Source organism: Equus asinus, chromosome 2 (genome assembly GCF_041296235.1).
Source record: "Equus asinus isolate D_3611 breed Donkey chromosome 2, EquAss-T2T_v2, whole genome shotgun sequence".
Taxonomy (NCBI): Eukaryota; Metazoa; Chordata; class Mammalia; order Perissodactyla; family Equidae; genus Equus; species Equus asinus.
Window position 1 is genome coordinate 126,420,666 of NC_091791.1, and position 25,999 is coordinate 126,446,664.

Genomic DNA, 25,999 nt, shown 5'->3' on the forward strand with positions numbered 1-25,999 from the left:
AGTCGATAAGTATCTGAATTGATGTCCACTCTCACCAGTCGTTTAAAGCCACAATGAGATAGTGATACACCCATTAGAATGACTAAAACAGAAACAAAACCATCCTGACCATACCAAATGCTGGTGAGGGTGTGGGATAAGCAGCACACTTATTCACTGCCAGGGGCAAGGGAAGTGTCACCATCACTTTGCAGAACTGCTTGGATGCTGGATGCTATTAAAGTGGTATGTATACAGAGCCTATGACCCAGCAATTATACTCCTGAGTATATATCCAACAAAAACGCATGTGTGAATGCACCAAGAAGCAGGTACAAGAACATTCCTAGCAGCATTATTTGCAATAATCCCCAACTGGAAATAACACAAATGCCCACTACAATAGAATGATGAGATCCACTCATACAATGGAATACCAGACAGCAGTAAAAACGAATGAACAGCTACATGAAACCACATGGAGGAATCACTCAAATAGTAAGAAAAAGAATCCGACACAAAATACCTGCTCTATGATGCAATACAGATTTGCTTCAAAAACAGGCAAACTTATGGGGCTGGCCCCGTGGCTGGGTGGTTGGTTGTGCGCTCTGCTGTGGCAGCCCAGGGTTTCGCCAGTTCAGATCCTGGGTGTGGACATGGCACCGCATGTCAGGCCACACTGAGGCGGCGTCCCACATAGCACAACTAGAAGGACCCACAACTAAAATATACAACTACTTACTGGGGGGATTTGGGGAGAAAAAGCAATAAAAACAAAAAAGAAGATTGGCAACAGTTGTTAGCTCAGGTGCCAATCTTTAAAAAAAAACAGCAAAACAGGTAAAATTAATCAATAGAGTCAGAAGTCAGAGTATAAGATCCATTTTGGAGGTGGGGGAGTGATGGGGAGACATGAGGGAGCTTCTGGGATGCTGGCAATGCTGCACCTCTTGACCTGTGGGACCTGTCAGGGTTACCCGTGTGTGTTCGCGTTGTGGTAACTCATCGCAGTGAATACATTTATGTTTTGCCTGAATGGGTGCTGCACTTCACACAAACAAGTTTAAAACATTTAAAGAATTTTAAAAAACCCTGAAATCCTGGCTCAAGTTTGGTTAAGTACATGAAGCCTCCGCACTGCCATTCTTCTCTGGGGACCCTCCCAGCTCTCAGCAATAATAGGTTCTTTTTGGCCCTGAGTTTTGGATGCTCCCACAGCTCCCGAGCCTTCCTCACAGCCTCTTCCTTCTGGGAGCCTGCTCCAGCCCTGTCCTGGAGGGCTGTGTGGATTCTGCTCTGCCTCCCCAGCAGGGCCGTCTGAGAATGAGCAGGCACACACACTCATCCTTGTCAATGACCTTTGATGCCTCAGAATACCCTAAAAGACCCAAAGTGGTTCAGTGACGTGCCCAAGGTCACACACTGCCGCAAACATGGAGCTAGCATCCGAACACAGACTCTAAACCTGCGCTCTTTGTGCTCTAAACCTTTGTGCCTTAAAACCTGTGCTCTTTGCACTTACATGATTGAGGAAGGCTGGAGGCTTCAGCTAGAGGGAAGAAGAATGAGGTCCTGCCTTGCCTTTGAGCTAAACCTGTCTAAAGAAATCGAAGGGCACTGCTGGAGGAGGTGGCCAGCATAGGTAGCAATGTCCATCTGATGTCCCAAGGTGCCATTCTCCCTTCGTCCCTGAGGCCAAGGCTGCCTTGAGGTGGCGGTAGAAGAAGGGGTTCCCCTGTCTGCTCCTCAGGGAGCCAGACATGCCCAGGTCTCCCTGTGTCAGGAGAGGTGGGTGTGTAGACTCATCTCACTGTCCCCAGCTACACCTGGCCCAACGCAGTGAGAAAGCATATTTGAAAGAGCAGGCCTGATTCCATTGCTGGCTCACCAGCTTCTCCTTCTTGCAGGGAAGAAGCCTGCTGGATGCTGGTGTCTGTGTGTGTGCGGGCAGAGGGTTGAGTGCTTCATGGCCATGGTCAGAGTGAGCACCTTGGACCAGCTTCCTCTAGGCTCGGCATCAACTCAGAGGCAAGGTCTGAAGCCTGCATTCAAGGCCTCTTGCAAGCCACCTCCTCAGGCACGTGGACCCAGCCCTTCCCCTCCAGCTCACACTCCTACTCCCCTCTTCACACCTCCGCTCACGCCAACTATCTGCAGAGAATGCCCCCACACTCCCACTACCTAAACTTTGTCCTTTTATAGTCCACTCAGCAATTTTTAATTGCATGAGGACTGATGATGCATGTGTGCATTAGTGTGCACGTGTGTACGCATGCATTGAGGGAGTCCCAGGGAAGGGGCTACGAGACCCTTGGCTTACCCCATGGGTCTGATTACCCCCTCTTCTCATTCAGGGGTTCATCCTTTCTAAGATCCCATTGTTCTTCATCTCAGCAGTCCTAGGTGGGAGCAAAGCTCTGTTCTTAACATCCCTCCCTTGACAGATAAAGAAAGCCGAGGCCCAGAGCAAGAGAAAAGAGACGGAGGGAGAGCGTGGCTCCAGACGAAATGGGGTGACCTTGCCTCAGCCAGGGTCCCTGCTGAACAAAGGAAGAGTGCTTCGTCAGGACTCTACCCATGAGCATTAGCTCTCTACACCTTCCACAGGCCCTTCCACCACCCCCAGCCTGGCTGCTCTCCAAGGGTGAGGTCTCCCCGAGGGATGGAGAGGGACTCTGGCTCTAGCTTACCCCCCTCAGTCTCTACTCTGGCCAGCACCCTCTGTCCATGAGACCCAGAAAGGTGGCAGGCCTGATCACACTCCTCAGCTTCACCCACCTCCCCAGCTGAGCAGTGACCTTGGGCAACACAGCTGGGCAGGGAGGCTGCAGCCCTGACCTCTCCCCGCAGCCTGGGCTGGGTTCCCCACTCAGGGCCACACTCTGCGTCACAGCCCAGCCTTGAGAACACACAGGACACCATGCTCCAGATTCCTGCACACCTGCCCCCCCTTCTCCCCAGTTCCCAGCCCACTGTGGGGGTGGACGAGCAGGATGTCAGCCTCTTCCCCCTCCTCTCTGGGCTAGCATATCCTCTGGGGACATTGACTCCACCTGTGCCTGACCCTGAGTGCCCACTACACCTCTCACCCACTGACACCCCCACCAGGACCCTCACTCTTAGTCTGCTGAGGTGAGAAGCGTCAGGTGGCCCTAGGTTTGAATCAGCCCCCTGCCACTGATCGCTGGTGGCCTTTGCCACACCAACACCTCTTCTCTGGCTCTGAAAGGGTGGCATCTGTGCTGAGAGCCTCTGTCCTCATCCGTGGGATGGGAAAATAGCCCCACCTCAGGGGTGACTATGGAGCGAGGGGGTGGGGAGGGCCAGCCCGGGCCCTGGCACATAGCGTGCCTGGAGACGCCAACTCCTGTCCCTGCACCACCTTTGGAGGCTTTTTTTTTTTTTTAAAGATTTTATTTTTTCCTTTTTCTCCCCAAAGCACCCCCGGTACATAGTTGTATATTCTTCGTTGTGGGTCCTTCTAGTTGTGGTATGTGGGACGCTGCCTCAGCGTGGTTTGATGAGCAGTGTCATGTCCGCGCCCAGGATTCGAACCAACGAAACACTGGGCCGCCTGCAGCGGAGCGCGCGAACTTAACCACTCGGCCACGGGGCCAGCCCCCTTCGGAGGCTTTTTTAAAAAAAAATTATTTTCACAATAGCCGTGGATACCATGTACAGAAAGTATGATTATCTGACTGTTCCCATTTTACAGAAACAGAGGCCAGCACGCTCTTGCCTCCTTACCATGGATTAAGGGCGAGGGGTGGTGGTGATCTTCCTCAGAACCCTGGAGAGGGCAGTGCTTACTCCCGTCTCCCTCAGGAAGTTCTTATGGTGGAATCCAAGGCACCTCATCCCAGCGGGGAAGTGCAAACACACCTGCAGCCACTACCAACTCTGTTAATCAGAAGGGCCCCTAGACCCCCATTGCACAGATGGGGAAACTGAGGCCAGGAAGAACAGCAGTGTGCCCAAGGTCACAGAGACTAGTTATAAAGCATAGGCTGGAAGCAGTAAACAGCCAGTCAAACAACACTTGCTGAGCACCACAGTGTGCCAGGTCTGTGCCATGCTGGGGCAAAAGAGCACAGAGAAGCCCAGACTGCCCCTGCCTGCAGCAGTCTCCTATCTACGTGGAGGGGATGGCAGGAAGTGCCCATGCCAGAGGGGAGCACAGAGGAGGCTCTTAACTGAGCCTGGGGGTCTGAGAAGGCTTCTTAGCAGAGGTGATAATCTGAGCTGACTCTTGAGGATGAGGAGGTATTATCTGGGGGTGGGGAGAGGGCTCTCTGGGCAGAGGAGACACTGTAGCAAAGGCAGGGTGGTGAGAGAGTGTGTGCCGAGGGACAAAGTTGGCGAGTTTCTGGAGAGCAGGGTGCAGGGGTGGGGGCATTTGGCTGGAGAGGCGGCAGGGCAGATGGAAGAGGGCTCTCAAGGCCAGTCTCAGGAGCTTGGGCTCTGTCACTGTCCACAGGCTGCCGAAAGGCCGAAGCTTGGGGGCTGGGGTACATGCGGCAGAACCCCTCTGGCTGTCCAGCACAGGGGACGAAAGCAGGGAGTGGAGGCCAAGAGCAGTGAGCCAGGTGACTCTCAGTGGGACCTGTGCCAGGTGGATGCAGTGGGCATGGAGATGAGGGCAGGAGCTGCAGGAGGGAGGAGAGCAAGGAGGAGGAGCCGGAATCTGGGGTCTAGGGGGAAGGAGGAGCCGACCTAGGGAGGGAGGGACATGCTGGGTGTGAGGTGTCCGGCTTGGACAGAGTCTCGGCTGTAGAGGGTGAGCGGCAGCCCAGGAGGTGTGAGGGAAGCCCTGGAAGGAGGGGATTTTCCAGAGTCAGGGGAAGTGCAGAGTGGGGGTGTTCAGGACAAAGGGAGGGGTGGTAGTGGGAGAGGAGCCCTCAAGTTCAGGGGGACTGCCAGGGAGGTGGGGAGAAAAAGGGTGGAAGCAGGCTGCCAAAGCCAAGACCACAGAGAGGACAGCGATGATCTTCCGCTTCGGGTGACTGCACATTCAGTAACAGAGACCCACCCCACCCCCGCAGGTAACCTAAAAACCTGATACAAGTAAAACCACCTTCTTAAAAGCATTAAAGAGCCGGCAAGACAGTGAGGAATTATTGGACAGAGATAAGGGACAAGAGAGGACCCAGACAGAGGACTACTACACAGCAATGAGACAAGAACCACAGCACCAAGCAACCTCGCAGACGAGTCTCTCACACAGAGTTGAGCAAAAGAACCATTCACAAAATAACACGTGGGTGGGATGCCCTTCAGAGAAGGTTCAATCAGGGACTATCAGGCGATAGTGATAGGAGAGGCGCACTAGATGGTCTTTGACTTACAGCGTTTCGGCTTAAGATCTGTAGACTTCACAACGGTGTGAAAGCGATACGCATTCAGTAGAAACTATACTTTGAATTTTGATGTTTTCCCAGGCTAGTGATGTGCGGTACGATCCTCTCTCGAGCTGCTAGGCAGTGGCAGCGAGCCGCAGTTCCCAGTCAGCCACGTGATCACGAGAGTGAGTGACCGACACACTGACAGCCATGCTGTCCCAGACAACCATTCTGTTTGTCACTTTCAGTCCAGTAGGCAATAAATTACATGAGATAGTCAACATTTTATCATAAAATAGGCTTTGTGTTAGGTGATTTTGCCCAACTGTAGGCTAATGTGAGTGTTTCAGGTAGGCTAGGCTACGCCAAGCTATGATGTCCGGTCGGTTAGGTGTATTAAATGCATTTTCAGCTGATGAAATGTTGAACTTAGGATGAGTTTATCAGGTTATAACCCACCATAAGTTGAGGAAGATCTGCATAAAGAATAAAAGCAAGACAGTGCGCGGGCACGGTGGTCACACCTAGGAGAGGAGGGTGCGAGGGGCTTCTGGGAGCTGGTGATGTTCTATTTCTTCACGGGCATTTGCTTTGTAATAATTTGGTTGTGTTTTATGTTTATGTTCAATGCAATTTTCTCCATGTGGGTTACATTTCACAATCTAAAAATTTTTTGAAAAGAGGACAGAAGGCTCAATAGCTTCTAAACCTGCAGAGGGAGCCTCTGAATGTGCCCTCGAGGATCTGGCCCCTGGTGACCCTGGCCAGTGCTCTGAAGGCCAAGGTGCAGGAGGGAGAGAATTGAGGGGGACAGCGAGGTTGAGAAGGGACAGAGGTAGCTGGGGACACAGGGTCGAGGAGAGGCTGGGGGTGGAGAGAGAGGATTTTCTGGAGGATTAGGAGACGGGCAGGGAGGGGTGTATGGGGGGCATGGGCTGGAGCAGGTGGGAGGGGTGGGATGGAGCTTCATTCTCCTGGGGAAGGGAGGCGGCCTGAGGCAGGGGCTGGTGTAGATAGGAGGCAGTGTGGTGGCAGGGCTCTGCAGGGGGTGGGTGTTGCAGGCAAGCCAGGGCAGCGGGTTTGCTGGGCCAGGTGCACACTGTCCTCCACTTTGCCCTTCCCTTGGCAGCCATCTAACCTCTGGGTCCCCAGGGCCCAAAGATCCTTCGACAGCAGGCCCAGGCCACCTGCCATGTGGCTTGCCTTTACAGCCAGCAGAGGGCAGCGGCCTCCCACAGATGCTCCAGCTTCAGCCTGTAGTGGCAATGAGGCCGCCCTGAGTGGGCCCCAAAGCTCGAGGTGGGGAGGGGTATGCATAGGGGGCTATCTTACTGTCCAGCTCCAGGCACACAAGTCTCTCCTCCAGGTGGTCCAGCCCACCTTCCCACACCTCCTGCCCCTGGATTCCCATCTCAGAGGTTTTGATGCATGCCCTCTGCTCAGAACCACCATGGAGGTCAGAGAGGTGCGGTGACTTGCCCGAGGTCACATAGCAAATCCTGATCCTCAACTGGGGCTTCTGTCCAGAGCCAGCCCCGGGGCAAATGATGGGGCTGAGTGGGGAGGGGAGAGGCTTGGGACAAGAGCCATCTCAAAGCACTGAAGTGACCTAATTCTGAACTAACACCTGCATAGCAGCAGACACCTGAGGCTGACCCTTGTGCCTCAGGGGTCAACACACGTCTTAACAGTTGAGAGCGACTTGGATGCAACTTAGACAATGCCCCAAACAACCACAGACACACAGACACACACACACACACATACACACCCCTCCAACAAAAGCCTAAATCTTTGCGAGATTCTTTTACTCATCTAGGAAGACACATTTCTGACACGAAGCCCAGGGAGAACCCGCAGGGGTCACGGGGCCTAATGACAGCAACTCCCCTTTGTTGAATGCTCACCAGTGGCCAGGCCCTTTATATATTTTTTCTCTAATTCCAACAATGAGTCTGCAAGGGAGGCGTTTTCATTCCCAATTTCCCAAGGAGGCAGCTGAGCCTGGAGTGGAAGGGCTGAGTGATTTGTCAAGGCGGCCCGGCTCACGGGGCAGAGCTGCAGGTCCACGGGGATCTCCCAGGCGTTGAGGGAGTGTCCTGCGGAGCCCAGAGCGCCAAGCCTGGGGTGACTACGGAGCTACTGTCTCCAAGGGGGCAGAGTAAGATGCCACCGCCCTCGACGTTCTCCTTTCACCAGGCACGGGGGCTGTTTGTCCCAGGCAAGGCGTCTGCTTGGGGAGGGAGGCATGCACATCGCGTAGCCCATCAGACCCGGAGCCCCTTCCAGCACAGGACGTACTCTTAGGGTGTATAACGGCTGCTTTTCTGAGTCAGGGATGGAAAGATTCCTGCCCTGCTGCGCCTGGCCAGGCCCATTTCCTGGTATCCCTGGACCCCTGTGCAAGGTAAAGAGAAGCCAGTTCTACTCATGACACCCCTCTGCCCCTGAGAAACCAGCTAACAATGTAGTGTATCTACCTTCCCTCCAAGGATTTCCTCTGCCCAGAGGGGCATCTCCCGGTTGCAGGAAGTGTCCGGGCACCAGGGGGCAGCCCCTTCCCACTGCTCCTGGTAAATCGGTCTGATCTCTGTGGCCTCCTCCTTCAGGCAGGCCTCCTAGTTCTCTACCTCTCTTATGGTGGGGCTTTCTTTGTGCTGCCTCAAAATACAGCCTTGGGCCGGCCCCATGGCGGAGTGGTTAAGTTCGCACGCTCCGCTTTGGCAGCCCAGGGTTTCACCGGTTCAGATCCTGGGCACGGACATGGCACTGCTCATCAAGCCATGCTGAGGGGGTGTCCCACATAGCACAGCCAGAGGCACTCACAACTAGAATATATAACTATGTCCTGGGGGGCTTGGGGAGAAGGAGAAGAAGAAAAGATTGGTAACAGATGTTAGTTCGGGCGCCAATCTTTAAAAAAAAAGCAAAAAAACAAAGGACCAGAATCTCCACCAAAGGTGGAGAAATTGGTGTTTTTTAAAACAAAACAAAACAAAACAAAAAAACCACACAACCTTTCTCTCTGGTAGATGAAAGATGGCTGAAAATGCTGTGCTGCTCCTCTCATTGAGAGGTGGGGTCTAACTCCCCTCCCCTTGCAACTGGACCAGCCTTAGAGACCTGCAGGACGCAGCATTATGACATTCTGGGACCTCTGAGGCCAGGTCATCAGGAGACTTGCAGCTTCCGCCCTTCCTCCTGGAACACTTGCTGTTCCCCAGGGAAGAAGCCCCAGTACCCAGGAGCCCCACGCTGTGAGGAAGGCAGAAGTGACGGCGTACAGGGGACGGATGTGCAGCCAGCCCCAGCTGCTCCAGCCCCCTGCCCTGTGGGTCATCTCAGCTGAGGATGCCATGGATGGAGACCAGCCCTGCCTGCTGGGCCTCAGCCTAGCTCCTGACCCACAGAACTGTGAGAGAGAATAATAAAAGGAAAAATTATTGCTTTAAGTCACAAGTTTTGGGGTAGTCTGCTATGCAGCAGTAGAAAACTGGAACATTCTCCTTTGCTTCTCAGAGCCCTTCCGTGGCTTCCACATGCCCTCACGATAAACTTCTAACCCTGAATTTCAAGGCACTCTGTCCCAGCACAACTAGACCCCATTTCAGAATTCTGCCCTGGCCACTCTGCTCATGGCCAGCCTTCCTGGGCCCCTTTCTATCTTCAGATCTTCACCTACTTCTGCCAAGAGGTCATCTCTGACACCACCTCCCCAGCCTGGCACTCTGCATTCCCCCAGGGACCACCTACACACTCCCCTCTAATTCTTGGGAGACCCTGACAGCGCAGAAGGCCTTCCCTCCTCTCCGCTGCCTCTAGTTGCTGTCCTGCATAGGGAAAGCAGAGCCAGGCAGACCCTCTCACCACTGGGGGCCAAGGACCCTGCTCCCGCCAGATTTGCTGTCATTTGACGGACAGAGCTCTTGGAGGTCCCTCAGGATGTCTGAGAAGCCACTCTTGGCTAACCTTTCACTGGACTTAACCACATTTCTTTAAAATAAAATGAAACATTCAGCTTGTACAAATTGGTGCTAGCCTCCCAGACCCAGAGATCAGAGTTCTGACCAACAGCCCAGTTCCAGGGGCTGCGTCAGGGAGGAGTAGCAGAGGACAGAGGCTGTGCTGAAGAGCTGCTGAGAGTGAGCAGAAACTTCCCCGGGGTCAGGGCTCACCTCCTGGGCTTACACCCAGGCCAGTGCCTCTGCGGCCATGCCCACTCCCTGCCCCACCCTCCACCCCTGCCCCCTGGGGGCCACTGTCCACCCAGCCCAGCTCCCTTCCTTCTCCCCTGCTCCATGAGACAATGTGACAACAGAAAACCCTGTGGCCATGAGAAAATGCCTCTTCCTCATCACCACCAGAGGGCGGGCCAGGGAGGCCTGGGAGCCCCACTGGCCGGTGGGGACATGACTGAAGACCAGGGCTAGGACGCACAAACCGAGGTTGGACAGCAAGGGCGTGGCCGAGGGGGAGGGGCTGCACTCCAGGCCACCCAAGGCCAGGCCTGGCAGAGCGCAGGGGGCTCCCTGCAATGGGGCCCTGGCCCTAGGAGTGGGGGCCTGGAGGAAGTGTGATCCTGGGGCATCACTTCACTTGCCACGGCTCTTGAGCCCGAGCCCAGGAGCTCCACTTCTGAACGGAGGGCAGTACAGAGCCCCAGAAGGTCCTAGAGCCAAGACCCTTCTCCCCCAGATCCCTGCTCCTGGTTCCCCTCGAATGTCAGCTCAGCCTCCCAACCACCCGCAAATCTGTGCGAACTGCTGTTTAAAACACGTTCCCTGAGGGGGAGGCAGTCGCTTCTTTGTTCAGCCCAAGGTTACAGCAAAGAAACAAAAGGAGTGAATTTTCCCTTTCTTCTGTTCTTCTCCTTCCTGTGCAGCAGAGATGGTGCCTAGAAAGCTTTCGTGCTTGTGCACATGGTGAAGCTCGGAGGGGTGGCGAGGCCTTGGCTGGTGCTGACCTCAGCCCTGTGTAACTGGCCCCTGAAAGAGCCAGGCGGGCTAACTAGGCTGGGCCAGGACAATGGGGATAGGGGTGGGGCTGGCTTGGGGGTGGGACTGGCTTGGGGGTGGGGCCTCCTGGAAGATGCTCTGTCTTTCCATTTTTCCCTTCCCATTTCCCCTCCCAAGCTTCCCAGAACTCTGCTTGACCTTCAAGGCTCCACTCTGGGCCCTGTTCCTCCAGGAAGACCCACTGGGCCAACCCAAGCCCAGCCATCAATCACCCCTCCTCAGTTTGTGGCTCAGAGTCCTGCCTCTCCTGGATTTAGCTTGGAGCTGGCCCTTGCCCCCAGTCCAGGGAAGTACAGGGCCAGGCACTCACAGGCCTGGTGAGGGGATAGACTCCAGCCCTGGCCTCACAGGCCCTGCTTACTGTCCCATAAAGAGCCCCTGTCCCCACTGATCACCTCCTGCCCATCCCACTGCCCCCCTTCCTCCCCCAACTCCCCCCCGACTCCCCGCATTAGAGCTTTGCCTCTGAATGCCCCATTGGGGTGGGGAGAGCCCTGGCTGGAGTTCAGAACCTTGGGTTCTAATCCAGGCTCTGCCTACATCTGCTGTATGACTCTAAGCAAGGCCCTTGCCCACTCTGTGCCTCCTCATCTGAAAGCTGGGTTATGATCCCTGTTGGGGGTGCTCTGCAGTTCTTGCCACAATGGAAGAGCAAACGCTTTGGCAACCGGGGTCCCAATGAGAAGGTGCTGTCATAAGCCTCCTGGCCTGGGGCTGACCCACCTCCTCTTGATGCCCCCACCTGCCTCACCTCCTCTCCCTGACAGCCCTTGTGAGCTCTGCCCTCCCAGCAAGCCTTCCAGCCTGACTGCCCCAGGACAGCCCAGGCCCAGTCACTTTGAGGATGTGTGCTGGACCTCCAAGAGGCCAGAGCCAGGGCTCAGATTAGCAGGACACAGTGGTCACTTTAAGGAATTTTCCCAGAGGTCCTCTCTCTTTCCTTTCTGGGTTCCTGGGTGTGGGCTCAGGTGGCCTGGGCTGGGACTAGGGGCCCCACAGAGGGTTCCTGTGACCATGGGCATCTAGAGGCCAATGCCTGAAGGCCTGATCTTCTGGTCCTCCTCCACCTTGCTCTACCACCGCCTCTTACTGGTTGGCAGGGAACAAATCCCAACACACCTGCCTGCTAGGTGAACCAACCCATCCTCCCAGAACCAGTTGGTATGGGGGCAGACTTACAGAGTGGCTATCAAGGAGGCCTGGGGCAACCTCGGGAGCTGGAGGGGATGGGGACCCTGGCTCCCCCATTTTTCTTGCCAGCAGTCCTGTTCCCCAGGATAGGTCCCCAGGGACTGTTGCTACAACAAGTGAGTGCCTGGTGACCAAGCCCAACCCTGAGCTGGAAGCAGGCAGGCCCACGGGGCCACTTGCCCTTTGTTCCAGGGTGGGGGGCATCTGGGAGGGGTGGCTGAAATCACTCTAGGCTCGTTCCTTGGCCAGGGAACTGCAAAGAGATGGCAGGGCCTGGGAGGGCTGTGTGGCCAGGAGCCCAGGAAAGGGCAAGCCCTTCTGTCTCCTTAACCCCAGTCTCAGCATCCCTCCCCCGACCTGCCCTCTAGCCAGACCTCTGTCTCCCCTTCGCCGCCCCCCTCCATCTCCAGTCTTCACTGTCTCTGCCCCTTGGTTACCCCTACCCTCAGTCTCCCCCTGCCTCCCCCCCTCGGTTTCCCTTCCTTCTGCCCCTCAGTCAGTCTCCTCTCTCTCTGCTCCTCCATACCCCCAGCAACCCTCCCCAGCAGCGCAGGCTGGGCTCCTCCCACAACTGCACAGTGTGGCCTAGGGCCCCACGCCTGCCCCTGGGGCCTTCCCATCACTGTTTTCCTGATGGGCTGGACAAATTCCTTTCCTTTTAGTTCAGCGGAGACATGGGTGGATGTTTTTAAAAGGAACTTGCTGGGAAGCAAAGGGAAAACAAACCCAAACAAGCCAGCCCACCCCCTAGAAACGGCCTTGGTCACTAAGGCAGTGCTGGCTGTACAACTGGCCTTGGCCTGGGTTGCAAAGACCCCCTCCCAGGGCATGGAGGGGTCTGTCTGGCTTTTTCCCAGCTGAGTTGGGTTCAGCCTGTCTGTCTCAGACAAGCTTGGCCCCAAAGCCTTTCCTTATAGGCCTCCCATCTGGACCTAGTGAGGTGCCTGCACAGAGCTGGGACTCCATAAATATTTGTTCTCCTGTTTAACGAGTGGATGGATGAACAGTGGGGGTCTCTGGGGCCTCAGTGGGGGCACAACAATAACCCTTGACTGGACAGTCCAAGACAGACAGCTTGACCTGTTTCAAAAGCTCCACCCTGTTTAAGACTCCCCCACCACTGGCTACTGGATGCTGGTTCAGGACTCTGCACGGGATCCTCTGGTCTCTGTCAGTGCTGCAGGGGGGCCCTTGCTCTTCTCATTTGCAGGCCTCATTTTTCACTTAATTCACTTAGAGACCCTGGAGAATCCACTTTTTCTTAATGGGGTTTCTTTCTCTACAGAATAGGGCCGGGGCTGGGAATTGGAATGGACAAACCCCACACTGCTTTGTGCCTCATATCTGAGCTGCCCTGCAGCAGGGCAAAGACAGTGGGCTCCAGTTTCCTCAGTGCTGGGTTCTAGTCCCCACCTGCTGCTAATTATCTGTGTGACCTTGGACAGGGCTGTCACTGAACCTCTCTGAGCCTGTTTCCTCCTCCGTAAGATGGAGACCATCACTGCGCCCATCTCCTAGAGCTGCTGGGGATTTAATGAGGCTGTGGGTGTAAAGCTCCAAGCAAAATGTCTGGCACATGAGTGGCTCTGGAAATGTCACTCCCTGCTCTGTGTGACTCATGGGGGCTCTGGAGGGTCTAAGTCTCCTCTAGGGAAATGAAAATGAGGTTCTTGATGAAGATGGCCATCCTCTCTGGAGGCACCAGCCACCAGATGGCAGCCCAGATGAGAGCCTAGACCTTCCTGATCCTGCCCCTCAGCCTCCCCAGCAGGGAAATGGGCTGCTGTCTTCTGCTGTGTGTGTCCCTATCATCTCAAGACCCTGGGGCCAGAGCCGTGATAATAGCAAAGCCAGACTGATGCTCCCTCCCAGTCCGGCCTTCAGCTGCTCCCTCCCTGAGCGGGGCCCAGGGCTCCTGCGCCTGCTGCGCTGCCAATCGATTGACTCTGCTCCCATCCTCAGGCATGCCATGAATTTTTCATCAAAGGCCTGTAGACTTTGGGAAACGCACAATTAGAAGCCCCATCAATAATGCACCACGCAGAGGCATTGGCTGTGCTCAGCCAGGCCCCAGACATGGCTGTTTTCCAGGCCTGCTCTGGTGGGAGGCAGGATGGGCATGGAGTGGACCCCTCAGGGGGTTTATCACTGGACACAGAGCAAGGGTGGGATGCAGAGAGGGAGGGGAAGCTGTACCCAAAGAGTTGAGCCTGACCCTTGAAGCCCCAAGCAGGTCCCAGTAGGACCCACCTGGTCTCAGGTGCTTTATCTATAAAATGGGTGCCAGTGGGCCCCCAGCCCTTACAGAGTGGTGAGACACAGCAGACAGTCGCTATGTGAAGACTGGAGTTCTTTGTGGGGCTGGGGAATGTCCTTCTTCCGTGGGGTCCCAGGAAGCTGGGCGGGCGTCTGGTTGGGGTGGGGAGTAGGGGGGAGGAGTGCAGCACAGAGACACCTGGTACTGGGGAACTTCATTCACCCAGCTCGGGGTCAAGGTTCCCCATGATCCTGGCCCCACTCCCTCTCCAGCCTCATAGCGCAGCTCCCCTTCCACCAGCGCTGCCCACATGCATCCACTTCCAGCAGCCTCAGGACCTTTGAGGGGAAGAACAGAGGTTCTGTTTTGTCCTGCCTCTGGGTCTTCGGACCAAGAGGATGGAGGATGAGGAGCCATCACCCTTTGCTGCAGATCTATTCTTCAGAGTCGGCCTATGACAACTGTTCCCACTCTCCTTGGTAGAATGGAAGGCAGCTTTGTTGTCTGAGTTTCTAGAACCTGAACCAGGCAGGTAATAACAAGAGCTCATCATGGGTGGGCGCTGTTCTAAATAGTTTATGTGGATCAATCTAACTTCATCCCTCCAGTAACCCAACATGGCAGCTGCCACTACACTCATTCTACAGAGGAGGAGAGTGAGGTAGGAAGAGGTGATGGGACTTGTCCCACTGGGGGAGCTCGTTCCTGAGTCTGCACTCTTAACTGCCTGCCAGACCCTGAGGCTGGCTCTCCTGTCCTCAACTGGCCTTCCAGTCCGCGAAGGCAGGGCTCTGCTCCCTGCTTCCTTACTCCCTAGGGCTGGGATCTCCCACTGCAAGGCCCGGGGCTCCCCTGCCCCCGGCTCAGGGGAACCTGGGGCAGGGCACGCAGGTGGTCAGTACCCACTAGCAGCTCTGCTCCCCACCTCCACAGGCTCCAGGTCTGGCTCCTATGTTCTCAGGCTGTCCTCCTGAACACTGTCCCTCTCTGTAAGAAAGCCACCGCATTGACACACAGCACAGGAGAAGGGACTGGGGCTGAGGTGGTTTGTACTGTTGCTTCTGGAGTGTTGCCGGATTTCTTTGGGCCCCCATCTAGCCATGGGCCTCTGCCCCAGCCTGGAAGGCCATGTGGGGCCTGAGACACCAGTACCTGGAGGCCCGGCTTGCACCGAGTGAGTATAGGCCCCATTTCTAAGCCTTCTCCTGGCAGAAATGCCACCAGTAGGCCTGAAACACATATGGAGGCCACAAATCGCAGTCTCCTCCTCCCTCCCGGCCAGACGCCAGCCCCAGGCGCCCAGGCAGGGTACGGCTCAGAGCTGTCTGTGGCACAGGTCTCACTAGGATTCCTACCACACTCACACAGGCCCTGGGATGGGCGGGGGCAGGGCCGGGGGTGGGGGGAGGGTGGACAGGGAGCTGGGTGAAGCTCTCTCTGTGCACCACCCCAGCTGGCCCTAATGAATCCACTGCCCACCCCGAGACCTCCATGACTCTATTAGTGGGCACAGGGCAGCAGGAGGAACACCGCCTTCCATCTGTGGGGGCAGTGCATCCTGCCTCTCCACCAACCCAGGCTAAGGACATAAGGGACCATCTGCTTCAACACACACTCTCCAGCAGCTCCATTTGTCCAGGCCCTGTGCTAGGCACCAGGGACACAGACACAACCATGGCTGGGTGCTTGTATTGTCCCTGAGGAGCTCGTATTGTAGTGGATGTGGCGAAGCAGGCGCAGTATGACGTGATACATCAGGATGGTGAGTGCAGCAGTCGGGGAGCCCCTCAGCCAGGCGCTGCACCCCCTCCCCTCGCCCTGGGTGCAGGCAGAGGTGAAAGGGAGGGCATCTCAGAGCTAGGATGAGTTTTGAAGGGTGAGAGGGAGTTTGTCAGGTGATAAAGGAGTGAGGAGGGGGTGCCTTCCTGGCAGAGGGAACAAAGGTGCGGTGCGGGAAGTGTAGACAGTCAGGACCTGGGGAGAGAGAACGTTGGTGTGGCTGACAGGGCCCAGTCATTGGGCCTTGAATGCCAGGCCAAGGCCCAACCCTGGAGCATGTTATAGTCAGGGGAGGTGGGCAGGGCTGGAGCTGGGTGCTGGCACAAGCCTGACTATGAATTTCTGAAGAGCCTCCTCGTGTAGAGCCCAGTTCCTGGTAGACACGCCCAGTGCGCTGTGCAGGACACTGGAGCCCTGGGACGACAAGAGGTTGCCAGCCTCCCACAGCACTTTCGCGGCACAGCCAGCTTGGAATTCACACCCTCAGGGTCAGGAAAGCCAGGACGGCCTCAGAAATCTGCGCTGAGGGCCGGAAGCACAGTATATCTGAGCTGGGAGGGGCCGGCAGCTTCTGGAGGAGAGGGCGGCCCTGAGAGGAGTGGGGCTGGGCTGCTGCCACCCAGAGGCTCGGGGTGGGGAGGTGGCTGTGGGCAGGCGTCCTTAGGATGCTGCCCTTTCTCAGATGTCTGGGTGGGCCACCTGTCACCAGGAGCCACCAGGCTAGGCCCCCACGCTGCCCCGGGGGCTGCTCCAGTCTAGGCCCCTGGACCACCCTGACCCATGCTGTGCAAGGGGCTTCTCAGCCCCCTCCGACCCTGTGACTCAAGGATGTCGCTGTTCTGGGAGCAGGGACCTGGCCAACCTCAGGCCATGGAAGCCAAAGCCGGACCAGAAGCAGAGCCCTGCCTCCCCACCCCAGGGGCAGCCAGCCTGCCACAAGATGGCTTGACTTGGGTCTGAGGGGCTTCCTCTAGAAGGCCAAGGTCCTGCCTGTTGGGGTCAGGCTCAGACGGGGTCCACAAGGGCCTCCAGCCAAGCCGGGCTCCCCAGGGTGGGGAGGGAGGTCAAGGAAGAGGAAGACTCGCCCAGACTGCAGGAGTCTTAGCCTGAGGGAGGGGACCATGCCCCAGTCTGAGGAGGCCCAGTCTGAGGGGGGAGACATGGTTCTGCTCTGACAGCCCAGCCTGAGGGGTGGGACACGTCCCCACTCTGGAGCACATCTGAGGAGGAGGCAGGACCCACACACACCCGATAAGGACACATGAAAAGAACAGATGGTGCCAACAAGTGCAAATTAATTGAGCGCAGCCTGTGTACACAGGCACTGTGAACAGGCGGGCTGACAGGCCTGGGAGGGGTTGTGGGGGGCAGGGCGGGGAGAAGCTGTAACGAGCGCTTATCGACATCTTGCTGGACCTGCAGCCGGGAGCACGGTTATTGACAAAGCCTGTCTATACATCTCCTGGCCGTGTCTCCAGAAACCTTAATTACGGGGCCTCATTACCCCTCACACCTCTAGGCACAGGGGACCAGCCTGAGCTGAGCGGCTGCTCACACTGCAGGTAGCCTGTGACAGCCGGGCAGAGCCTCTGCAGCAAGAGATGCCCAGCTGGAATGCCCGGGAGGGACACAACTGAGGGTCCTGTGCCCCGTGGAGTGGCCAGGGGCGGGCAGTGGAAGGGACTTTGGAGTCAGGGAGCTCAGGGTTTACACTCCAGTTTTGCCAGTTACTCTTGACTCTGATGAACACTTTGCCTCTCTGAGCCTCAGTTGCATCATCTGTATGAGGGGGAGAGGGCTGTGACCAAGATTCAGTGGGCAAAGTCTGTCCAGTGTTAAGCACGGTGCCCGGACTGTAACGCCTGCCTCTCCCCTCACTCCTCCGTCGCTGTGCCTGAAGCCAATGAGAGAAAAGCAGCCCCTGCTGGCCAGGAGCTGGCCCGGCACACACAGCTAGACCTTGGTGACTTCTGTGGAACACAACTTCAAAGCATCAGACAAGCCCTCTCTCTGACCACGACAAAGCAAGACAAAAACAAGACTGCTCCGTAATCATGTCTGAACACAGATGAAACAGGGGCACTGTCCAAACCACAAAAATGACCAGACAGCAGCCTTCCCTGGCTAACACGAGTGCCTGTGTCCTGGAACTCACCCCCAAATCACCAACTCCAGCGGAATCATCCTTTCTAACACACTGCTGCCCCCGCTCCCCATGGCAGGCAGCCCCTTGGCTATGATGAGTCAATAAACCCAATTTGGTCCTACCCCGGGTACGTTCCTGGTGGTCATGGAGGGAACCGAGACTGTGCTCTGAGAGGCCCTTTGTGGCTCACAGAGCCCTCTCCGGGCACCGTGGGCTTTCTGCAGCAGCCTGTGGAGTAAGGGTTAGCCCTCTCCCATTTCACAGCTGGAAAAACAGAGGCCCTGTAGGTGCTGGGAGCTGAGGCGGAAGGAAACTTCCCCTCTCTGATCCAGACTTGTCATCTCCCCAGCTGTGTGGCTGCTTAGGAAGGGCATTTTATGCATTCATGGGACACATTTCACTGAGCACCTACTGCATGCCAGGCACGGGGGTTGGGGAGACAGGGGATACAAGGCAGAGAGAGCAGAGGAGCACAGGCCTGGAGCTGTGAGTGAGTACTATTAGGGTTAGCTGCGAAGAGAATATTCCAGATTGGGGCACAGGCTTCAGAGGTTACAGGGGCCATCAGACTGAGGGGCTCATGCTGCAGGTGAGGGAGCCATGGAAGGCTTTAGAGTAGGGGCAGCACACCTGGATTTGCACTTTGGATAGGTTACCTGGTGGCTTGCCCTAGGGTGGAGGGGCCAAGTGGGCAGGAGGGCCCCATGTGGACTGTCAGCTCCTGGTCTCTGAGCCAGCTTCCTGAGGGAGTCCCTCTGGCCCTCCAAGGAGCCCCCCACCTACACACAGGAGAAGGCAGGAGAGAGGGGCCTTCACCTTGGCCATGGCCAGGCTCTGCCACTGACGAAGCAGGGCTCCCGACCCAGCCAGAGGAGGGACCGTGAGATGCCTCCAGTCTCACAAACTAGGCCTCCGAGGGGGTCCAGCTGCCAGGCCCTTGCCCTTGCTGCCCCTCCCAAGTCCCCGAGCCACTATTCAACCATCCCCAGGGTCCACCATGCTGAGGCGGATTTGCATATCTGAGAGCAAAAAAAATTCTGCCACAGAAGCTTAGCGCCAACCGGGCTGCTGAGCCCCTTTTGTCTGTTTGAGTAAGAGCTGGCTAAGGGCTGAAGGATAATTAGTCCCCTGTGGGCAATGCTGTCCCCCCTCCTTGAAGCTTTAAAGGCACAGCCCACCTAGTCCACCCACTTCGCCTCGCTCGCAGCTCCCTCCCCCGCCCACCGAGGTCTCCATCTCTTCTCCCACAGCCCCTCTTGCCCCGCCCCATCCTCTAGGCTGGCTCCTGGCGGCGCTGAGGAGGGGACATTGCTGCTGGCAGGAGCCGATGAATGGGCATTTTATCTGATTAAACTGGCAGTGAACTGGGCCTTCTCTATTATCTTTGGGCCTGATTGGATATTTAACACCAAATGCATTGTGCATGTGTGTGTGTGCGCACGCGTGCGGGCGTGCACGTGTTCACTGGGCTTTTCTAGTCCATGTCAGGAAGAAATTGGATTGTACTGAAAAGCATTTAATCTGGGCTCAGGAGGACACCCTAATGGAGTCACTGAGCTGGGGAGGGACAGTTGCACCCTTAGCCCTAGAAAAGAAGGGCTCTGCCAAGCACCCTGAGTTAGAGCACCTGCTCCAGCCCTCCTAGGGCTGCAACCCTCCCCAGGGAGGAAGCAGTTGGTGGGGCCAAGGGGACGTGCCCACCCAGAGTCTGAGCACCTTCTAGGTCACACCCTTGGCACTTGGGCCCCTGGAATTCCCTCCTGCTCCCAGAGCCTGTCCTCCTGCAGGTGATGGTGTACTTTATGCACGTGAAAGGTCTCACCCAATCACTGGGTCCCCAGGGTGTGGGACTGAAATTGAGCTGGGTGAGAAGAAAGGGGGCATCTCCTGGGAGATGTGGGGGGACTAGGAGAGGCAGTTGGGAGCTGCTCTCTCCGTGTCACCAGGATCCAGTGTGGAGTCTAAGAATTCTCTGAGGTTGTTGATAAGGTGTATTTGTCAAGGTAGAAAAATGGAACATGTTTAATATTTGGTTAGCTACAGCTTAATTTATAACTTTTCATTATTTGGAGTTTAGATGAGACGGTGTGTAGGCCTCCACTTGGACTCTCAAAGGTTTTGGGTGGGCCTGGGGAGGGGACTGGCAGCCACAGACCTCGGTTTGGGGGATGACTAGAAAACTGAGGCAGCCCTCCCACCCAGATGGCTGGGAAGACGATGAGTCAAGCTCACCAAGCCCTTGATTTCTGAGTCACGAGGCTTGGCCAAGGCAGCTGCAGGAGCAGGCACTGCGCGGGAGACCCCAGACCTGTGCTGCCCCAAGGAATGCTCTCCCTCAGCCTGGGGCCCTCGGAGGGTTGCTGAGGTACCAGCAGTTTCTCCAACTATAAAATGGGGATGATATTTGGACGTCCTTCATCAGGTTGGTGCAAGGATGAAATGAGGTGATGATGAAAGTTCTGGGAGCAGAGTAAGGGCTCAAAAAAGACTGATAGACCTAATTAGTATTATTAAAAGGAGGGCTGAGCTGGCTGTTTGCAGAAGGGATGGGCCTGTCGCCCAGGTTCGCAAAGCTCTCCCGGCCACCCCTGGTTCTGTAGTCCCTCCCACCTCTCCAATCGATGATTCCTGCCCTCGGCAATTGATGGCCTCATCATCTCGGCTTTATTTACCGAGAGTTGCACTCCCGCCCCGCCCCCTCACCATTTAATCAAGGAACTTCGATGGACAGTGATACAGGGCAGCGCCAGCCATCTCACTAAGGAGCAGAGCTGGGAGCCTGCCCCACCTCACCTGTCTTGTTTGCCAGGATGAACAAAGAAACCATCAAGACAGGCCCCTCACTCCACATGGGGGGGTGGGGGGGCAGACACTGAGGCCCAGAGAGGAGGGGGTGCAGCCAGCGCGACTCCTCAAGTTGGTGGTAGAGTCGGAACTGGACCCCAGGTCTCCCAGTGCCCCTCCCACCCAGTGCTTTCTCAGCCGTTCATTTTCTCTCCTCCTGGGAGCCCCTGCCCCAGGAGCCCTCTGGTCCGCTCTCCTCGGAGCCCGATCTTTTGGGTGCTTGGGGCTAGACCCTGATCTGGCCAATCCACTGTCCCACCCACCCCTCTCTCCTCTGCACCCCTGAGACTGTCTCCTCTCTCACTGGAGGGAGGCATTCTCCTCCTTTTACAGATAAAGAAAATGAGGCCTAGAGAGGGAAGGGACTAGCCTGAGGCCCCACAGTGCCTCTTGGTGGGAGAGAGATGTGGAGATACACACACGTACTCTCCACTCAACAGATCCCTCTTGCAGGAACAAGTTCACCCACCTCCGCTTCTCTTCTACCAGCAAAGCAAAGATCTATCACGGCTTTCACACTGACAACCACTCAGGACAGTGACATCTGTGAACCGCCCCCTGGCATTCTGTATAAAGTGTGCCCTGCCTGGGGGTGGGGAGGGGGTTAGGTACACTCCCCTCTGTGTTCCCACAATCCCCTGAGCAGACTGCACCCCAGTCCTAGCCACACATTCCCCCACTGAGACCTGATGTGTCTCTCCTGCTGAACTGAGGCTTCCTGAGGACAGAGACCTTTGTAGGGAGTTATCTATGTTACTACCCCTTAGTGTGGGGACAAGGTTCTGGAGAAGCTTACATAGAAGGCCTGGGTGGGTTGTGCTGCTTCCTCCTTCCCCCTCAGTCTTGAAGGGCCCCATGAACACAGTGACTACTAGTAAGCTTCCTGCAAAGTGGACAGCCCTTTTCAGTTTCCAACGCACTGTCTTCTACTGTCTTCTTAATCCTCTCAAAAGCCACAAGAGTTGGGTAGGGGGAGAGTATTCCCTCCACTTAACAGATGAAGAGACAGGCCCAGAGAGGTGGAGTGACTTGTCCAAGGTCACACAGCTCTTGAGTGGTAGAGATGGGACTCAAACCTGCGACAGCTGCACAGACGAGTGGAGGGGTCTGGGGGGAGATAAGAGGCTTTGGCACATAGCAGATGTTCAAAAAGCTGGTCAGATGAATGAATGAGTGAATGAGTGCATGTGCCAGACTGCAAAGTCAACAGCGAAGGGGAGAGGCAGGGAGAGGCGGCTTAGGGGCGGGGGCGGGGTGGGGGGCACTTGATGTTTGGTTCCCCGTGCTCATGTGCCCCCTCTTGGATCCTCAAGCACTGCTCACTCTTGGGGAGGAATTCTTTCCCCTTCTCAGCCCCTGGGAGGCATCCTCTTTCTCCCTGGCCTCCCCTCCCCCCGCTGTTGCACTTCCCCTGGCCTCTGCAGGCTCCTCCCCAGTTAGGCTGGGAGGCTTTCTCCATGGAAGTGTGCCTCCCCTGCTCCAGACCCCCCCAGTGTCTGGGGGCCCAAGGCAAGAACATAAACGGAGGCTCTCAGCATGCGCCCGCCTGCCCCACACTGCCATCCGCTGGACCTTGGGCACACCCGCTGAAAGTATTTGACCCTTGGGAGGATGGACTTCAGGCAGAGGCCTGCACGGTCCTCAGAAGCAGGCTTGGATTCATTTGGGCAGGGAATTCTGGCATCTTGGATACTCAGAGAGTGGTCTAGAATTGTGGGGCTTGGGCTCCAGGGTGCATTTACCTGGCCCCATGGACCCCTTGTTCTGTGGGGAGAGACGAGGCTGGAGGAGGCCCAGAAAAGGCCCTCCAAATCATCTGAGGATGGTGCCTGCCCCATCCTGTCTAATATCCTGTTCCATGGGCCCTGGGCCCCTTTCCTTGGGCCAGGCCACTTGCTCCTCTGGTCAAATTGGTCAGGAAGACAAGCCCACTTTAGTGGTCAGTGGCTTTCCCTGGCTGGGCAGCACTGGGCTCCCCACCAGCTCTGGGGACCAGGAGGAGTTGGGGATGGTGTGGGGGTGGTGAGCCCACAAGCGCGAGACTACGTGGAGCGGGGAAGGGGGGCTGGCCTGCAGGGGGCCTTGCTCACACACACTGAGAGACAATAAATTGACAAACACTTAATCTCTCTGCAAATTGAAACGGAGCCGTAAATATCTGCTACATCCCAGCAGCTGAGTTATGAGTCTCGTTTATTAATCTCTTTAGTCCCAGGTGATGGATGGAGGAGGAGAAGGGCCCACCAGAGACTCAGAGGGACGGCGGAAGGAGGGAGCAGAAGAGGGCAGGGGTCTGGGAACGGCCCTTCTTGAGAAGGGGTCAGAGGAGGGCGGCCTGGGGGATTTCTGCTGCCTTCCCTTTTATTCTCAGTCTTGAAGGGCCCCGTGAACACAGCGACTATTAATAAGCCTCCTGCAAAGTGGACCGCCCTTTACAGTTTCCAACGTCCTGTCAGCCACCATCTTGTTAACCTTCCCCACAGCCTTGAAAGGTGGGCAGAGGGAGAGCATTCCTGTCACTCAACAATGAGGAGACAGGCCCAGAGAGGGGGGGGTGACTTATCCAAAGTCATGCAGCTCTTGAGTGGTGGAGACGGAACTCAAACCTGCCACAGCCACATGGAGGAGAGGAGGGTGGAGGAGGGGTCTGCAGGGGACAATATGGGGACCCATGTAGCATGGAATCCTTACTTCTTCCTTTCCACCTTGCTCCCTCACCTCCCTGTCTTCCTCAAATGCTTGGTAAGCACCGTCTCCCTCTCTCTCTTTGTGTATGTGCAGGAACCAGAGGAGGAAGAGAAGGACAGAGTCAGGAGAGGACAGGAACAGAGCTGGTGACGGTCCCCAGCCAAGCCCAGCAGCTGTGACTGTTGAACCCTCACAAGATTTACTTTTAGAAGCCCCTGGGTGCCAGCTTGCAGGGCTCACAACTCAGGGGCCACAGGGGTGCTGAGGAGGAGCTGAGGAGGACTGAGCCCTGGGAAGACTTCCTGCCAGTGGAGCTGGCCTGGGAGGGGTGGGTGTGTGTGTGTGTGCGCGCGCGCGGGTGTGAGATATATGGTGCTTGTGTGTAATGAACATGTGCCCCTAGGTGGCGTTGTGGCTGGGTGGACAGAACAGGGGTGCTTATAGAGGTGACTGGGACAGAAGACTGACCTGACAAACTGGGGCCACGAGCACTGGGCAGTGGAGTGGGGGACTACAGAGCCTGAGGTGTTGGAGCAGGAGGAATGGGGTGACAGTGGCCCCTGGTGGCTTGTGAGGGGTGGCCTGGAGGAGGCACAGAGTCAGGGGTATCTGAGTGGATGCTGTACAGGTGGCACCAGATGGATGTGCTCTCTTTGTCTCTGTCTCGCTCTCTGTTTCTCTTGTATTTTCTCTGCCTCTTGTGGTTCCAAAGGATCTGGGCCCCTGGGTGCGGCTCGTACTCTCGAACCCAGGTGATCTGCCTCCCAGGTGGGCTCAGTGTCACTCCGGCTCATGGGGGCCAACCCCAAGCTCCCTGGGCTTTGTGATGCCATCACCCCAGGATGACGTTCCTGCTTCCAGTTGCCACTGATGTGGACAGTGTGCACACTCAGATGCCGACTGCCACTGCTGCAGGAGGCTCCTGCTCAGGACCCTTCACCTGCCACCAGGTGGTGCTGAGGGAGCGGAGGCTGGGCCTGAACCTCAGCCTCACCAGTCTGCAGACCTCATCCTGGGCCAGGGCCCGGGGACCTGGGGGCAGGACCAAGGCTCCAAGTCACAGCACAGAAGCCCCAGGCGACTTGGGAACATCTGCTCCAACCTCCTCCACTGCCCACACAGGGAAGAACTGGGGTTCGGGAGGGGAAGGGAGTTCAAGGTCACTTCAGAGAGGTGGTGAGACAGCTGGGAGTGCAAGGGACAGTCTGGAGCTGGCCTGGGCAGGCAGAGGGCGTGTGCCCTGTGGCTGTGGGGTGCTGAGAGGGCTGGGGGTGTGGTAACCTTGCATGGAGCAGGGCTGGGGCAGAGGAGGGCTCACGCCATGTAGGGTGACCCCCATCCCAGTTTGCCTGGGACTGTCTCGGATTTAGCACTGCAAGTTGCACGTCCTGAGGGAACCCCTCAGTCCTGAGCAGACAGGGATGTTTGGTCACCCTAGGGCCATGCTCACAGGTGTCTCTGCTACACTGCCAGCTCCCCTTTCTGAGGGCTCCTCCCTGTCCCACTTGGCCCTCAGGGGCAGGGAGCACAGGGTAAGCAGCTCTCTTGTGTTACAGATGGAAAAATGAAGGCTCAGGGACATGGAGCTCTCTGAGCCACCCTGGGAGGGTCCCTCCTGTGACCTGAGTCCCCAGCTCCTCTGCTGTGTGACCTAGGAGGAGCCACAGCCTCTCTGGCCTTCCCTCCTCTCCTCACTCATGAAGTAGGGCCCTCTTCCTTGCGGGGAAATGATGTCCAAGGAGCCGAAGCCAACCTTCCATCCTTAGGAGCAGGTTAGAGGACGGGGGGCTGTGGGAGGGGAAGAGGACCTAAGGAAACTGCAGGATCGGGATCATGCTGGGGTGCGGGAGTTGGCAGACTCAAGAACGGGAAAGAGACAAAAGCTCAGAGGGGGGTGTGCACGTGGGGATGGGGTGGGGAGAGACAGAGGGAGGGAAAGGCTTTCAAAGAGAGAGTGGAAGAAATGAGTTATTCTAGTGTGGTGAGGTTGGGAAAACTGCACTGAATCTTTAAACAACCCTTGTCAATTATTCATCTGCTGGTATGAGGGCCCTATGGTCCGCCACAAATCTCCTCTGAGCGGTAGAGGAGAGGAGGAAGGGAGGGGGGAAACAGAGGGAGTTGGAGAGAGAGAAAGAGCCAGAAAATCGGAAAGAAATAGAGAAATAGAGATAACCAAAGAAAGACAGAAGCAGGTAGAGACAGAAATAGAGGGGGTGGGGGGAGGGGGGTGGAGAAAGAGAGAGAAAGGAATGGAAGGAGGGAGCCAGAGAGAGGAGGGGAATGGCTCTGTTCTGGAATTTCTGTGCTGGAAACAGAACTGAACACATGCTTCTTGAGTAGCAGCTGAATACCTCTGCCTCTGTTCATCCAAAGCATAGCCTGCCTCCTCCAGGAAGCCTTCCTTCTCTTCTCTCTCTTTACTGAGGGCTTACTAGGTGCTGCTGGGGAAAGGAAATCTGGGCCCTGGCAGGTGTCTTATCAGCCCTCTGTGAATGGAACCAGGCCTGTCTGGAGGCTGCACAGAGTCCTGCATCTTACCTGCTCTCACCCTGAGACATTGCCTGGCTCAGCATGAGGTGGGCTCAGGGGGTCCAGGGGGTGAGGGGAATGCTTGAAAGTTGACTAATGTTTAAAGCTGCCATGGTCAGGATGACTCTTACCATCTCACTCCTCACCCTCACTTAAAAGCCCACCTCTTCCAAAAAAGACTTCCTGGGCTGCTCAGCAGGGAGGTGAAGGCTTCTTCCAGCTCTGC

The 25,999-nt window shown here is 56.4% G+C and overlaps 1 protein-coding gene across 2 annotated transcripts in view; it reads right to left on the reverse strand.

Moving 5' to 3' along the window:
- CCDC33 (coiled-coil domain containing 33) overlaps positions 1 to 25,999 on the reverse strand; it is a 106,931-nt gene that overhangs the window by 10,171 nt on the left and 70,761 nt on the right. The window contains exon 1 of one of the 2 annotated variants that reach the window (XM_070498165.1): positions 11,516 to 11,639. The exons of the other annotated variant lie outside the window; for it this stretch is intronic. Within the exon in view, the coding sequence (XP_070354266.1) occupies positions 11,516 to 11,584 (69 nt within the window). The 5' untranslated portion in view covers positions 11,585 to 11,639. Of the gene's footprint in view, positions 1 to 11,515; positions 11,640 to 25,999 lie in introns of those variants that run through there. 2 annotated transcript variants of the gene reach the window in all.